The following is a 16,558-nucleotide window of genomic DNA, read 5'->3' as shown; positions in this document are numbered from 1 at the left end:
GAGGGAGTGGTGGTGACCACCGTGCCAGGTGTGGCCGCACGCCCCGCTAGTGACCACCGTGCCAGGTGTGGCTGGACCACCCGCCCCTGGGATGCAACCCAACTTCCTTCGCATTATTTTATGACATCAAAAGCTGGGATATTTGTTTGTAAAATGGCAGAAAAAATTTAACAACAGAAAGATTACGACAATCATTAAAAATGGAAAGACATTCTCACCGAATTCCTTGGGCACCGTCACGGAATAGAGGCATGTCTGACCGGCTGTGTAGTTGTGAGGGTAGTTTGGGGACAGCACCACCCCTTCCGATCCCGTGTACTGGCCTCCGCAGGGAGCTGAAAGGGAAACCCACCACAGTTACGTGCTAAGGGACACTAAGGGACAAACGGCCACGCTGCACGTGGCAGGTGGGACGGTGACGGAACCTGAGTGCAGGTTTACCCGGAAACTTGACAAAACATCCAAGTTAAAAGACTATTTTACGTTGCCAGCAAAAGCAAAAGAAAAAGAAAGATTTGCCAGGATAGAGTCACTGTAAGATATGATTTATATTAACTTTCTATGACTCCTAACGCGTGTGCGTTTTTAGGTACGTCCTTTATGTCCACGTGTCTATGGGTCCGGCACGATAACTACGTGGCAGACGCGGGCAGAGGCCACCTCCGGGGGGATGGGGTGGTGATGGCTGACCCGGGCAGGACTGTCTCTCAGCGGATGTTCCGCCAGGCGGAAGCAGGGCACGTGGGCACACGGCCACCTGTCCCGGGTGACACGCGGGAGGGGAAGGGGGGCCGGCAGCGACACGCACCGGCCTCCCCCGTCCTCTGGATGATGCGACCTCCGGGTTAAGGCCACGTGTCAGCAAAGCCGAATCTGCTGCCGGCTGTGACCTGGCCGACAGCTCGGTCGCCTGCACCGAGGGCCCACGGCGGCCAGCGCTCCTAGCTCGCACACGGCTTCGGAAGCTGAGAGGCCCCAACGCTGACTTCCCGGTCTCATTACTGGAGGACAAAACGATGGCCCTGGGGGTCATCGGAGAAGCTCAGAAGGCGCGCAGCCGGCCCGGGCGTTAGTGTGCAAGGCCGTTTTGATTCTCGTGCACTGATGTTTAGAGCACGCGTCTGGTCAGAAGGTACCGGTGCCATCGTGAGCTGGCCCGAGGGAAAACGCGTTTGTCCTGTAAGTTCAGCGTCTCTAGCTACACCTGCCCTTGGGCTCACCCTGAGACAGCCTCGGGATCAGCTTTTCTGCCACAGCCTACGGGGCGTTACGTCTCCTTTTTAAGGTGTGCATCACGCCCAGAGTAACGGGGACAGGTCCAGGGTGTGTCCTCGGCTGGAGTTCTGTCTGTGGAGACGCCCATGGCACCGCCGACCTGACTGGCCGTGGACCCAGCAACGTGCCTTCTGCCCCTCCCGGGAGGGCCCCCACCAGGCACCTGTGGCTGGCGCTCGTCACACGGGTCCGTCTGTCAGTTCTCGAAGCTCCACCTCCCCTTTTAATAGGTGATTTCATTAATTTAATACCTACCTAAGGGATCACCAAGTACTGGTACGTGGGAGAAAAGACATTCGTTTTAGTATGTTACATGCGTGCACATGTGACGTATGTACACATTATATATGTGCACACACACACACACGGGGGGCAAAGGCACCCAGGGGGCGGGGCGGGAGCACCCACGGCTGTCAGTCAGCTCCACCTGCGGCGCCGAGGCCTGGGACGCCCGGCTGCCTAAGCTGGAGGAAAGCGGGTGCAGCCCCTGAGGACGGTTGGGACCCTCACTAATCCCATGGAGGGGGGACGCCTGGCCTGGTGCCACCACGGCCCACAAGCGATCCCACACTGACCGGAGGGCTCAGCACCACGGCATGAAGCCGCTCTGAAACGTGAGCTGGCACTCCGAGGGGGTCGTCACCAAGGGGGTCGTCGCCGAGGGGTCGTCACCGAGGGGGTCGTCACCGAGGGGGTCGTCGCTGAGGGGGTCGTCACCGAGGGGTCATCACCGAGGGGTTGTCGCCCAGGACAAGGGGGTCGTCGCCGAGGGGTCGTCACCGAGGGGTCGTCACCGAGGGGCTGTCGCCCAGGGGGATTGTTCCCGAGGGAGGAAGCGGCTCCCACACGCACCGTGGCAGGAGGGCAGGGCGCGGTCCCAGGCTGGCTTCCCATCCGCTCCGATGACACACGTGATGGACGCGGGGTCCTCGGCCTCGTACCCGGAGTCGCACTGGTAGGTGACCGTGGAGCCGAGCTTGAAGTCGACCCCAACCCTCGTCCCGTTCATCACATTCCCAGGGTCGAAACATGCTTCCCGTGGCTTCTCTGCAGAAGGAATGAATCAACTTTCGTGAGGGCAAGGTCTCGATTTTTTGTTTGTTGGGTCGGTTGGTTGGACGCTTAACTTTTTTAATGCCTAGAACAAGGCCCAATCATGAGAAATTCTCAAAAAATATTTATTGATTGACTAATGACCAAGTTGCTAATTACCAAGCTAATAATTACATACACTAGAAATGATGGTCAAGTTAATAATTACCCAATTAATCAATGTCATAGAAAAATAGAACAAAAACTCAATAAAATTATATTCCTCATTTTTCAAACCACATTTTACTGCAGAATTGCTACTGAATTGCTTTCATCTTGGTAAAAAAAACAGCAGCATTATTTTATACACTTACGTTTTCTTTGTGGATTTTAGTACCAAACCAGAGAAGCTGCTTATGGACAAACCGAGCTTCATCTCTGACTTGCATGTTGGTCCCAGAGACGCGGGCTCACGTTCAGGGAGGGGTCAGTCTCAGCTGCGCCAGCCCAGGGCGTTCTCAAGCCCGTGGGGACAGGGGACGGAAGGCACATGTGCACGGGGCTCCGGCCAGCGCCACCCTCACTGGCCAGAGCGCACGTCGGCCTCAGTGGAGACGGAGCCGCGACCCGCAGGGCCCAGCGCTGCGTCTGCCATGCGCTGGCCGCCCCATTCCATCTCCATCGTGTCGGCTGCTCCACGGAGCGAGGGCCTACTATGCGCCAGGCCCCGAGCAGGCACACTGTGTGTCCCGCGCTGCTCACGCCGCTCTGCAGGGCGAGCACTGTGCCGGGCCCGTTTTAAATGTGGAGCCTGAAGAAAAGTTACATCACTTTCGGAGAAGACCCAGCGACCTGCCCAGCTGCGGGGCCAGGAGCTAAGGCATCCGCCGAAGCCTCGTCCGCTCCCAAACGTAAGCTTACAATTGTCTTTAGTTTCCTCTCAGGGCCTTGTTGCCGTGTAGCTAATTCCAGTTCTCTTTGGACAGACTCGGCATTTTAAACGTCCTGTTTTCGACGGACTTCCCAAGACGTGTGTAAATGACAAAGACGTTTGCACATGCCTCTGCGCTCCGTTTACGCGTCTCGACATTCCCTGCGCCGTCAGCAGCTCCCGGCGGTGACAGGAGCCCCGAAGCTGAGTCCTGCTGACCGTCGCGTGGTCACCAGAGGGGTCGCCTGAAACATCGTCTTCGTTTTTCAGCGTAAAGTTAGGAAACTGCTATTCGGTGCACGCGCGCGTGCATTCGAGTGTGCGAGTTGCTCTCCGATTCTGGTATAGGCTGCAGGGTGACTCGAGTAGGTAAAGCGAATGTTCCGGCTCTTTCGTCCGTGCCGGCCGCCGCACCTGCCGAGGGTCTGTGCCCTCCGCGCCCTCGCCGGCCGCAGAGGACGGAGTTCCTCACGCGTGGCAGCGTCTCGGGAGAGTGTGAGCGGGAGGCCGAGTGATTTGATTTTGGGTTGTGATGCCGTTGATGGTGTTCACTGTCTGAGCTGCTCCTTCCTGCCTCCCCGCCTCCCGCTGGGTGCCGCCACCTGGGCCATCCCGGGAACTGCGGGCTCTGAAATCCCCTCGCCCGCCACCCCTGGCGATGCTCAAGGGCACGGCCTCTGGGGGGTCCTGCAGGAGACAGCGAGGCCAGCCCCGCCGTCCCCGTCTGTGTCCCCCACAGTGGGGACCCATGCGTCCACGGCAGCCAAGCGGACCTGCCCAGCAAGCGCTGGCTTGATCTATTATCATGATCTACTCTGCTATTTCGTTTATGTACTTTGGTTACAATGCTACACATATAAATGACTATCACACGTTGTATATTGATATATGTTCCCTTTTAACCAGTGCATATAATTACATGCAAATGTATATATGTAAATGCATATTTATACTATATATTTCTTATAGAAACGTTTGTATATATAATTATACACATTTTCATATAGAATGTTGTTTCTCTACTACAGACGTACAGTGATACGTCCGCGTGAGATCATGTCAAACCTTCGTGGCCACTAACGCGGCCGCTGTGAGGGGCTCAGCAAGGACCATGTGCTGCCCCGGGACCGGAGCTCCCAGTCACTCTACCGAAAACCTTGCTGGTCATTTCAAAGGGTACGTGACACTTTGCTAATTCTTCGTAGCGGCCTAAAAGGCCACGTAGAACACGAAGCATTTATTCTAGGCCTAAAAGGAGCAAACGCACATGATCGTTTGTTCGCGGGCACCGAGACGGCTGTCCACGCGCGGCGGCCTCCCGTCACCCGCAGGGCCTGAGCGCAGGGCAGCGCGGGCGCTCGTCCCGGGGACGAGTTCTTCTCTGGTCGGAAAGCGAACATGTCTCCGTGTGCGTCTACAGTGCCGGCCAGTGGCCCTGTCCGCCTTTTGGATCACGTCTTGTTATCAACGTCCTTTGTGTGGTTTTCCGTTCGGTTAAATGCCACCTCCACCATCTTCCGATGGTAAGTTTTTTTAAATTCCTCCAGATAAACCGCATCTAATCTTTTAGTGCCATTTACCCAGCTGTCAGTTCAGGATGTCTGTGACCCCTCACGGCGCATCTCTGCTTACCGTCTGTCATACTGGCCAATCAGAGGACTTCATAGCATGGTGAGCTTTGCTGCTGCCCAGATCCCTTTCGCTTATGGACACCTCCGAGTGTCCCTCGCTGGGGCCCCGTGGACTGGCCGCCAAGTCCTGAGCCTGTCACTCAGCAAGAGAGCCCACTGCTCCTTCCACGGGGAGCCGTGCCAAGGAGCTGGCCCGCGTCTGCCCCGACCGTGGGGTCCTGGACCGGCCACTCACCGCACTTCCGCGGGCAGCATTTCAAATGCCAAGAGCTGCGGCCCACAGTCAGGTGGCTCTCTGGTCGCCAGACGCCAACAGAAGAGGCCGCTCCTTCCTCCTCCCCCAGAGAGGCAGCTGCACCGTTACTCACCGCCCGCCCGTCCGTGGGGCCGTGGGCTGTAGAGGCCCCGGGGAGGCAGGTGGCCGGGCCGGTGATGACCTGTGCACACGCCTGTACTGTGTCCTTTCTTGCTTGCTTTGTTTACTCATCGCAGAGTGGGCGTTGCCACGGGAAATGCACTTCGGCGAGTTCTCCTTAGTACAGAAGCTGTCATGACACAGCGAACCCTAAAAACTGCCCTGCTAATTAGCCACGAACCTAACAGACGCCATCCAAAGGCACGGGGACCCCTCTGACCGCTGAATCGTCTACATTTTATATCGTACATTTTCGTAAAGATCAATAAGTTGGTAGATTTTGCTGTTTTAGGGGAAACAGATTATTTTTCTGCTTAAACCCATATAAAGAAATGCAAATCTTTGGAAGCGTTAACAGAGATGAAATCTATATTTATTTTACAAGTCTAATAACTAATAAGTTTAAATACATTTTTATAAAGCACTCACTACTGTGATTGGGGTTCTTAAGTCCTTTTCTCTGGTTCTTTGTAAATTCTTCTGTATTTTCTCTTTTCGGTGAAGACATGGATTTGGAAAAAAAACACGTTTTTTCTCATGGACCTAAGAGCAAAGTGCTCAGTTAAGGACTTTTCGTTTGGGTGTGTCTGCTTGCTTTCTCTGGCCGTTGGTGACAGAGGTTGGTGGGTCCCAAATGGAGTGGGAGGCACCTGTCTGGTGACCGAAGGAGAAAGCTGTGACCTGGCCGAGCTTCTTGTCCCAACGATGCCCAATGGGGTTGGGGTGGGCGGGAGACAGGGAGGGAAGTGGACGTTTCACACTGAAAGATACTGAAGTTACACTAAGCCGTTTCCAGGTACTTAACTCTGGTCATCCTGAAGAAACAACTTCGAACGTACTAAAACACACCTCAAAAGCCTTCTTACATATCATCAGATGCTTCATTGCACAAACCACAGTTTATTTTTGAACGGTCACGAATTTGATCAAACACTTCCTCTCTTACATTTTTCTTTTGGCCAAGGTGGAGACGTGTCTGGAACCTTCTCCACTGGGGAGACCGCCCTCCCTCCCCGCCCGATGCAGGCGATGTCAGCATTTACGGGTTAGACGGACGGGCACGAGGCCAGGGAGACACACTCACAGCTTGGACGACCCTGGCACGGATTCATTCACACTCGCACGATGCTGGTCACGGTACCTTTAAACTCGATGGCGAAGCCGGACAAGCCCACGGAGGCGTCGCTCCGAAACGCCAGAAAGAGGCTGTTCCCGCTGCTCTCGATCCTGTCCGGGGCCTGGGCGCCCTGGAAGCTGCCGATGAGCGGGCTGTTGGAGCTGTCGCCCTCGTACACGTGCAGGAAGTCGTAGCTGGGCTCCATGTTGAAGCTGAGGACAAGCACACGGCCGTCAGGTCTCGCGGCTCGGGGCGCACAGCGACCGCGTGTGCTTTTGTGCGTTTTTTTATAATCAGGACCATCCAAAAGGCAGCTAGAGTGACAGCTTGTCAACATGGCAATAAACAAAAAACGTCAACGGTGACAGACGCTATTGTGATCTCACGTAGCGACTACCACGCTCGTTTTGGCCGGCAGTGGACGTGGGCGACAGGGTGGAAAGTTGGGGTTTTGTAATCACGAGCACGGCTTTCGAGACCCCAGTGGGCGCCCGACGCCAGGACTGGCCCGAACCCTACAGATACCGCTGTTTGCTGTCTGCACACGCCCAGCATTCAGGAGTAAGAAAACAGAACACCTTCAACTCTGCGCCGCGGTTAAAGCTACGGGGCGCAGTCCCTCGCTGGCCAAGTCTGGTCCCTGGGCACCCAGACGGCTGCGGAGAGACTAACGGGCAGGGAGCACCTGCGGCCTGGAGACCCTGGACAGAGGGACCCGTCACAGCCGGGGCAGGACGGAAAGGGTCGGTGCGAGAGACTGCATCCCAGCACTCAGACAGGCAATTTTAAACTTATGAACTGTTTAGTTCTGGAATTTTCCATTGAATATTTTCGCGCCTCAGTTGACCGTGGTTAATGAAAAGTGTAGAAGAACCAGGGTGCGGGAAGCAGGGAACGCACACGCCCTGGGGGGGGCTGGGGGGCCCTGGTCTGTCCGTCCGACAGGCTCCCCGAAGGTGGTCTGGGAGGGCGGAAAGCAGGGAACGCGCATGCCCTGGGGGAGGCTGGGGGGCCCTGGTCTGTCCGTCCGTCAGGCTCCCCGAGCGTGGACTCATGGGACTGGCTTAGCACGGAGCGGCCACCGGGAACTGTGACCCCCGGGATCCGTCGGAGCTGCCGTTGCACTTGGCAGGCTTTGCAGGGGCGTCACTAGAGCCCGATGACGCTGTGCCCTAGTAAGTGACACAGCTGACCGTTATAGGTCATTTTTGGACACTGGACCTACAGCGAGGCCCTGGAAACAAACAAACATGTTCTAACTGTTCTGTCCTGTTGGAGGGACTGTCATCCACGCATTGGAGCCTGGAGTGAAACTGGGCATTGCTGATGGTTCCATCTGCGGAACGGGCCTAATCCTGCGAACGCTGTCTGCACAGACCTGTGAGCCCGTGAGAGGCCGGCGTCTGGCCCAGCTTCTAACCACGCTTCGTCTGAGTTCCAGCGTGTGAGTGTCACTGGCCCCGCTGAGCAGAGGCCGAGTGATGAAGCACTCCCCTGCCCCCCGAGGCCTGAGTAGCAGGCGAGTCAGGGAGCTCAAAGCGCTCCAGGCCAGCCATGCTCCATCTTTACTGCTAGTGACCCACCCCGCGACCCCCCACTCTGCCCCTCAAACGCCACCTGACTCAGTCTCGCTGGGTTGGGGAGTTGAACCTGCCCTGCCCAGGACTTGTGGCTTCCTCCTCCTCCTAAGTGCGTCTGCCTGCAGAGCCCCCAGATAACCTCCCAGCACACTCAGATGTCGTATCTCAGACGAAGTCACAGGTCTGTGACTTTTCTGTGACATTGGGTCAGCTAACGATTCAGAAAATCTAAGAGTTGGATGAAGACTTAGAGATTTTCTAGTTTCAGCTTCTTGCAGAAGCGTGTGTAAAGTGAAGAGGAGAAGTATTTGTATAAACTGCCTTCTATATTGGGGTCCCCATCCCCGGGGCTGTGGACCGGTACCCTCTGTGGCCTGTCAGGACCTGGGCCGCACAGCGGGAGGTGAGCGGCGGGCGGGCAAGCGAAGCTCCATCTGCACCTGCAGCCGCCCCCAGCGCCGGCACCACCGCCTCGGCTCCGCCTCAGGCCACCAGGTGTTAGGGTCTCATAGAAGCACCTGTCCCTGGTGCCACAAAGGTTGGGGACCGCTGGTCTATGTTACAAACTGATCTGTACTTTGGGAATCTTGATACTCAGCGCCCGTGACACAGCGGAGGGCGGGCATTCCCCACCGACAGGCTCCCTGTCCTCTGGAGGGCTGCTCGGTGTCCGTGCTCCTTGGACCTCTTGGCACCAGAGGCTCCTGGCATTTCACCGGAAGTGTTGCTAGAATCTAGCGTGAACGAAACCACAAAGGCGCCTAAAGATATAGCCGGCAGCCCGCTGGTTTCCGTAATGGCTGAGCGGCATAACAAAGTTTTTAGCATTTGGTAAATGTAGAGCCGTTTGAGCAAATTCAGGACGTGAAGGCTTGTCAGACTACTTGAAATTCAGAATCACAGGGGTTGAAAATCACACTGACTGGGATCTCATCAGTGAGAGGAGGCATCACAGCCAGGCCTGGGGCGTCGCACAAACATCTCGGGGGAAGGGGACGCGTGCCGCGGGCAGGCGCGTCAATGTACGGACTCCGCCTTGTCCTGGGCGGTCGACAGACCACTCGTCTTTTAAAACACCACTTGTCGTAGTTCGAAAACCAGAATATAAAGTTGGAAAAGACTTTGGGATTTTTAAAAAAAGCAATTATCATATACCAGATATTAATAACGTGATAGTTCTAGAGAATTTATTTGATAAAAGAATCATCATATTTGCACTTTCCTCATCTGGTTTAGCAAACAGGAGTTTTAGCCAATTTGTTTAGAGACAAATGTCTCTAATTCAGACTCTGCGGCAACCAAATTTGGGGAAGCCTTCGTTTTCGAAGCTCCGACAAGTCATGACTACCTTACTGACCACAGAGCCACCTTGGGGACGCCAGAGGAGATGTAGTGGGACACGGATCCCCATCACGTGTCCAGAGGGGCGCGACCCGAGGACGAGAAGTCACAGGAAGCATATGGCTTCTTTACTGGCCGCCTCAGGGTGAAGGCGGCGTGTGCAGAAAGTATTGAGCGCCACCTGCGGCCTCATCACGTGAGCCCCAGCATGAGCAAGACGCTCCCAACAAGACAACATCCTTCCACAGGTGACATCTGGCAGCCCGACGCCGGGCCTGTCAGCTCTGGCGCACACGAAACCGGAGGCCCTGGGAAGGGGTAGGTCATTTCTAGGTGCGACATTCACGCCCCGTCGCGGAGAGCGGCTCAGCGAGAGAGTCGGTACCTTTTGAATTTCAAGGCGACGACGAAATCCGGGTTCACTTGGATCCTCCAGTCGCATTCTTTTCCGGGAGGATATGGCTGTGGGTAGTTGGGTGACAAAATCACACCAGCTGGGCCAGTCAGGTTCCCGCCGCACGCAGCTGTCACAGAGGGGGGCATTCGGGAGAGAGAATAACGTCACAGAGTGAGCTGAGGTGTCGCAGGTCCTCACAGACACCACGTGTCGGCTCATCAGACGACTACCCAGGTGAAACTTAGGGCCCTGCACATGTCCCTCGCTAATGTTAACGAACTTTACATAAGGTCCCATCTCGTTTTTGGGGAGAATTGTCCCCTGCTGGCTAATGTGGTTTACTTCCTGTCATTTTAAGCTCTACCCGGTTGCAGTGGACAGGCAGCCACGCGCACCTGTAACGCACAGGGTACCCGCCCCAGTGGAACCTGGGTAGAAGGACGAACCCACGAATGTGACCTCATGGTGGTGTTAACGCTTTGGCCGTTTCTATGCCTCACGACTCATCGCTCACTCATCCTGGGAAGGGCGCTTCGCGGGGTGCAGTGACCCTCTCTATCTTTTGCTCACAGCTATGATCGTGAGAAACGTTCAGGAAGTACTTGCTGAATAAATCAACACACGTCATTTCGTATACTTCTCACAGTCCTCTGAGACATGTAGGGCTCGCGATATTTTCCTCGCATTTCAAAATGACAAAAGCTAACACACCGTTTAGTGATGTCTCGGCAAACGCATCCGGAACGCAGCGGAGCTAGAACATTAATCTCTAAAAACACGATGTGATCACGATGCTCAGGATACTTTATGATGAGAGAGAAGCATTTTAGGCGATGACAATACATTTAGTTTGTTTCTGCAGTGAACACATTTTAATTAAACGTGTTTGCCTTTATGTTAGTAAGTTAATAATTATGTAGTTCAGAGCGGATAACAGGCAAGGCGATTATTGTTCTTGAACCTGAAAATGGTTGGGACTGTTTCATTTATTAGACAGGATTCCTGTTAAATTTTCCATCACACGCAAAGTGGGAACACACCGTGAAATTCGTAAGTATTCCCATTTTGCATATAAGCAGAAATATGCTAGGCTTAACGTTATTCATCTCCAATACTGTGCTTTGTCGCTGAGTTGTTTTTAAAAATCGCCCCAATTATATTATAGTATCCCCCCCTAAACTATATATCTTCATTCACCCCATTGATCATTTAGGAAAAAACGTAAGTAGAGAAAGATATATCCTAGTGGATGGCTTTTTCCCACATACGCCAAAAAATGACTTTTTTATAACTAGGATGAAAGTACGTGCTTTGCCATTTTCTGTGATGAGCATGTATTTAAATACTCACTCGACGCACCTGAAAACTTAATTTTCCACGAGAACTCTAACAGATTCTAGGACTTTCGGCTATAATTTCAGTCTCATCAAAGGCAAACTCTGAATAATATCATAGAAAAATCTTTATAATGAATTCTTCAGCTCTACACTCGAGAGTAACATGATGTCATTTTCACACGCTTCCCTGGGAGGCAGTTTTATTTTAAGAAGCCGTGGGGACAGGTTTGTCTAGCGGGCTCTCCCGGGACAGCGGAAGCCCATGCTGGCAGCAGGGAGCAAAGCGGGGGGACAGGCGCTGGAGGGAACAAGGTGCCAGGGTGAGGAGAGGCCGCTCCAGGCAGGGAGAAAAGATGACAGATTCAGGACACGGGCTGCGGGCACCGCGGGCGGGGAGAGTTCGGGGTGAGACTCAAGTACGGATTGTAAAGCAGCGCGGAGAGGGCTCGTCTGCTGTCCAGACCCGGGGCCACCCCCCTGGGGGCGTCAGGAAGCGTCCCTGGATCCGGCAGCTGTCAGGCTGTGTCGTGTTCTTTTGTGGCTGGTGCTCCCCCTCTCGGTTTCACCTGATTTTAATGAAAGAGCTTGCGACATATGCTGGGTAGGATGAGAACACGGTATAAGATGCGAGTCAGCCCCCCTGGGAAATCCTCCTGCGGGAATGGCCGCAGAGATGACAGCCACAGACTCACATCGCGCGGCACCCCCTGCTGGCAGCTTGGGGCCCCGCTCCCCACGGGTGCTGACGACCCGGGCACCCAGGGCTGAGGCTGGACCCCTGGAGGGAGCATGTCGCTACCTCTGCACGGATCACTTCAAGCTCCTCTCCCTCAAGTGGGGCGAGAGGGTCTCGGAACAGCCTCCTCGTAGACTGGGCCAGGTGCTGCCACCAAACAAATGTCCACAAACTTGGGATAAACCTTTTTGAGGACTTGGACCCAGAGGAAGGGCATTGGGGGTTACGTGAGAAAGCTAAAACGATGGAGATTTCCGGGCCCGCTTTGCTCATTGTGGGAAGGCAGCGAGTGTCCTCTGGTCTGCAGAGTTCGTTTCTTAAGACTCCGCTAAAAATGCCAAAAGGAGCCGCCTCCACCTCTGGCGTCCTTGGGGGAGTGGAGGAGTGAGGTACCCAAGCGAACGAGGAGAAGAACGAGCGAACGACAGGCTGCTGAAAACATGCGCGATGCAGAAACAGGTGGAGGGTCGAGATTTTATAAACGGGAAAGCGAGAGAAAGAACAGCAAATAAGAAGAGAGAAAACACTAACAATAAGAGAGAAGAAAGGCGTTAGCAGGCCAGCCAGGAAAAGACAAATTCTAACAGCCACAAGGAACACGAGATCATGCAGAGTCGAACCTCGCTGTTAATTTAAAATGCCCATCAAAACACCAAGACATCATCACTTTCTGCTCTACCAAATTACGAGATTAAGAAATGTCGGATGCACTGCTTTTTCTTGGTCAAGGGAAACAGACACTCGCACACGGCCGATGGCCACGCCAGTGGGTGTAACTTTCTGAAAGTTCTGAAACATGTTTTTAAAGCCCGAGAAATACATGTGTGTAGAACTATGTCACTCATAAATAACCATGGGTGTGTTTGCAAGAGCGTTCATGGCAGCGGTCTTCACAGCAAGGACACGCTTGATACCGCCTAACTGCACGAGAAGGGGCTGGTGGCCTCCACGTGGCCCAGCCAAACAGAGGCACCGTGTGGGCACTAAAACCAGGGGGTAGAAAACACACAACATGAAAACGATGCCTATCGTGCCCTGGTAAGGAAAAAGTGCAGTTTGCAAAATAGTCGGGTAGGATGGTGTCATTTAGAAATGCTTAAAAAACAGACTATAAATACATAAAATAATTATAAAGTTTACTGATGCATGTTTATGTTTACAGTAATTGCCTTCAGCTGAAGAGACGTCAGTTTTTACCTCCTCTTTTTTTAACGATAGTTTATAAAACTTCTGCAATAAACGTATTAGTTTTTAAATAAGGAAAACTTTAAAACATGAACTAAAAAGGTGTCTCGAATCAGCAGAATAGAATTTCCGTGAGTGAGCATTAAGTCAGGGTCAGCGGACACCCTAAGGGACATGGTCCTGACAGGACAGAGCCTCGTTTCTGGGGGAAAATGTTTACAATGTGGAAAAGGATCATGTCCACTTATTCTCACACAGCCATCTCGCTGTCATGTAACGCTTCTGCATGCGGCGGTTTAGCCGCCAACATAGTTGATGCGCATTGCCTGCAGGTGACTTTAGCTTGTCCTTGGAGCTGATATGCAGGACGCCTGAGGTCTGACCTTTTGTCTTTGCTGGGGACAGGTTACCTCATCACCAGTCAAAACTAGGTAACTAAGAGATGAACCAATGAAAGACGATCGAGTCCTTGAGAATATGGTCACATTTTATAAGAGTTTAAATGCACGTCCACTGCAAAATTACTTTTAGGGGATTAACTGCTTGTTGCATTGCTTTTGAATGTACATCGCCATATGTTTAAAATCATGCAAAATGGGGACCACAAATGTCTTTTCTAATTTAAAAATAGGCCAACGGTTTACTGTGATTGCTGCATTTATAGGTAATTCTACCACTTTACAGAAGAAGCAGGTGGAAAACTGCCCAGTCTCCTGGCGACTCAGCTTGAGATAGAAAGCAAGACCAGGCACACCAAAGCCACGCTGTGAACGCGGCGGACGGCGGGGACCGTGCAGCCCTGTGACAGGCGGATGCAACAGCCTGCGGGCTACCACAGCCCCGCCCCCGCCAGAACACGGTCAGCACGTCTCGTAAGCCGAGGGCTGCACGTCCCAGCTCGACAGGGCCCCCAGGACCTCTCCACTGCTGCGTGTGACAATAAAAGCCATTTAAGGTGACGACCCCCCTCGAGGTCCCGCTATGGCCCATGAACTATGTGCTTATCATTGTATCACTTCCTCCCTTCGCAGATTCATTACATTTTGTGTTTTTTCAATCAGATTATATAAAGTACGGATTAAACTATGACAGTTCATTAAGATAACAAAGTTTAGCAGAGTTTCTTTTTAACATTAAGGTGAAGTACGATAAATGGTATTTATGGTAAAATACTTAATTGAATGAAAGGAGTGTCGACGTGTTACTACTGTTTTATATAAAAATATGCCTTTCCCTAAAACCATATTTGTGATAGAGTATCTTGGATGGTTATTTAAACTAAAGTCTGTAAAACCAATTGCCATCCTTTTAATAAGGTCAAACTATTAAAAAAAAATAGCGGATTTCAGAAACAACTTTCTCTTTTTTGTCTAACATTTTGATAAACTCAGTATAATTTCTAGTTTTCAGAATTCTATTAAAATGTAGCGATATAAAAAAACCATCTAAAAAGAGAAAGTACTTTTTACTGAGTAGGTTACGCTTAAGGGCATATTTCTGTATTAAAAATTAGAATAGCGAGGTCAGGGTTATGCATTTTCCGCCACCCGGAATTGTAAATTACAGTAATTCGACCCATATTTTTACAAGATTTGTTAAGGATAGGAAGTGTTAGGTAAATGTCAATTACTGTATATTAAGGAAACTGCCTCCTTTATTTCAGCTAATAAAAGAGAGTGGAAAGGTTCCCGATGAAATTTCAGTGGTTTCAGAGAACCAGAGCGCGCGCAAGAGACGCTTAAGAGACACCTGCGGAGCGATGCCAGGCGAGCGGGCCCTCGCCGGCTCCCCGCGGCGCGGTACCTATGCACGTCGGGGGGTCCGGCTGCCAGAAGAAGCGGCTGTCCAGCTGCACACACGTGATTTTGGCCTGTCCTTGGAGCTGATAGCCAGGGTCGCACTGGAAGGTGACAGCGTCTCCGGGCTCCCTGCTGTCGCCATAGCGGGAGCCGTTCTGAGGCATTCCCGGGTCGTTGCAGGTGGACGCGACGGACGCTGCAAAGAGAAGACGACAGCAGGTCACGTGCGGGGCGCGCAGCGCGCTCTCGCCGGCACCGCGCACCGTCCGGCCACACGGGGGCGCGCTGGGCACCGGCCCCGCACTGCGCTTGCTTGGGACAGATGCTCGCAGAAAATTGTCGCAAACGCAACCGGTTACGAAACGTGGAGGAGTTGCATCGTGCTGAAGTCGGACGCTGCAAAGAGAAGACGACAGCAGGTCACGTGCGGGGCGCGCAGCGCGCTCTCGCCGGCACCGCGCACCGTCCGGCCACACGGGGGCGCGCTGGGCACCGGCCCCGCACTGCGCTTGCTTGGGACAGATGCTCGCAGAAAATTGTCGCAAACGCAACCGGTTACGAAACGTCGAGGAGTTGCATCGTGCTGAAGTTAGCACGCACTCACACACGCACTCACACACACACACACAGACACACACACAGACAAACACACGGCCACACACACGTTCCCATCTGACTTTTTTCATTAACAATACCTCAATCAAAATGCACACCACGACTGAAATTTATTATTTTAACATGTCATTGTTTTAAACTTTCTTTCATTGTACTTCTCTATTACTGTTTTGTTCACACGTAGTCCGCCATTTACACAGCGTATTGTGACATACTCATATTTATACTCTCTTTTGTCGTTTAAACTCTTACAGTCTGATCTGATAATAAATCCAACATCTTATGGGAACTGAAGTTTCCGAGATTTGAACTTGCACTTCTGTTCTTGGGACTTGACCTGTAGAGATTCTCTGAGATCTGCTCTGAAGGTGCGTTCATGCCGAGGGCTCACACTCCCTGCGCCTGGGCCCGGGGCATGAGGCGCGTCTACCGGCTTATGGCAAACCCTCAGCTGGAGGCGCTCTGGACCAAGCAGATGGCGTGCGGTTACGAGTTCTACATATCTATGTTTAGGCCCCTATTCCCATTTATCTACCTGTCATCTGTCATCTGTCTCCCTCCCTCCCTGCCTACCTACTTACTCTCTCTCCCTCTCTCTCTACCTGTCTATTTCTGTTCCTCTCTCTGTGTGCTGCTTTCTCTCTCTCCATCTTGCCCCTCCGCCTATTCTCCCTTATACTGCGAGCAGGGCCCCTGTGGAATTCTAGCTGTAGCGAGGGCATCCGATCATACTGCCACTATCAGAAAGGTCTTAGACTTCGCTTTTCATTCCCTAGGCCAAGGGGACTCTCGAAAGGGAAGCTCGGCCACCGGGGAGCGACCGACGGATGCCAGCAGGACAAAGCCAGCTTCAGAGCTTCGTCACCTTTCTACATATCACGTCATTTTGGGGACTTTGAGGATTCCTCATTTTCTTGCAGGCTCGGTGATGCATTTTAAAAGGCTACAACGAATTTCGCCCAGCACTTTGAGTGTGCTTTCAGAGGATCGTTTCATTCTGCCACGCTGGGCACTGACGCCCTCCATGACACTTACGTCTGAACAGTGGGGTGTCGGGCATGGCACACCTGTCACCATCGCGGTGGCTGTTAGGAGTGCCAGCATTGCGAGGGGGAGATTTTACTTGGAAACGGAGTTCTCAGTGCACATCACGAAGGAAAGAGGCGC

The 16,558-nt window shown here is 52.8% G+C and overlaps 1 protein-coding gene across 1 annotated transcript in view; it reads right to left on the bottom strand.

Annotated features, from left to right (window-relative positions):
• The window catches only part of CSMD1 (CUB and Sushi multiple domains 1), a 1,232,804-nt gene that overhangs the window by 145,791 nt on the left and 1,070,455 nt on the right, over window positions 1-16,558 (bottom strand). The window contains exons 31-35 of the mRNA XM_015591800.1: window positions 14,781-14,972; window positions 9,708-9,846; window positions 6,426-6,613; window positions 2,128-2,322; window positions 219-335 (exon numbers count right to left, since the gene is read on the bottom strand). Of these exons, the coding sequence (XP_015447286.1) occupies window positions 219-335; window positions 2,128-2,322; window positions 6,426-6,613; window positions 9,708-9,846; window positions 14,781-14,972 (831 nt within the window). The remainder of the gene's footprint in view (window positions 1-218; window positions 336-2,127; window positions 2,323-6,425; window positions 6,614-9,707; window positions 9,847-14,780; window positions 14,973-16,558) is intronic.

Source organism: Pteropus alecto, unplaced genomic scaffold (genome assembly GCF_000325575.1).
Source record: "Pteropus alecto unplaced genomic scaffold, ASM32557v1 scaffold35, whole genome shotgun sequence".
NCBI lineage: Eukaryota > Metazoa > Chordata > Mammalia > Chiroptera > Pteropodidae > Pteropus > Pteropus alecto.
The sequence above is the reverse complement of the archived record's forward strand: the minus strand, read 5'-3'. Positions and strand labels throughout refer to the sequence as shown.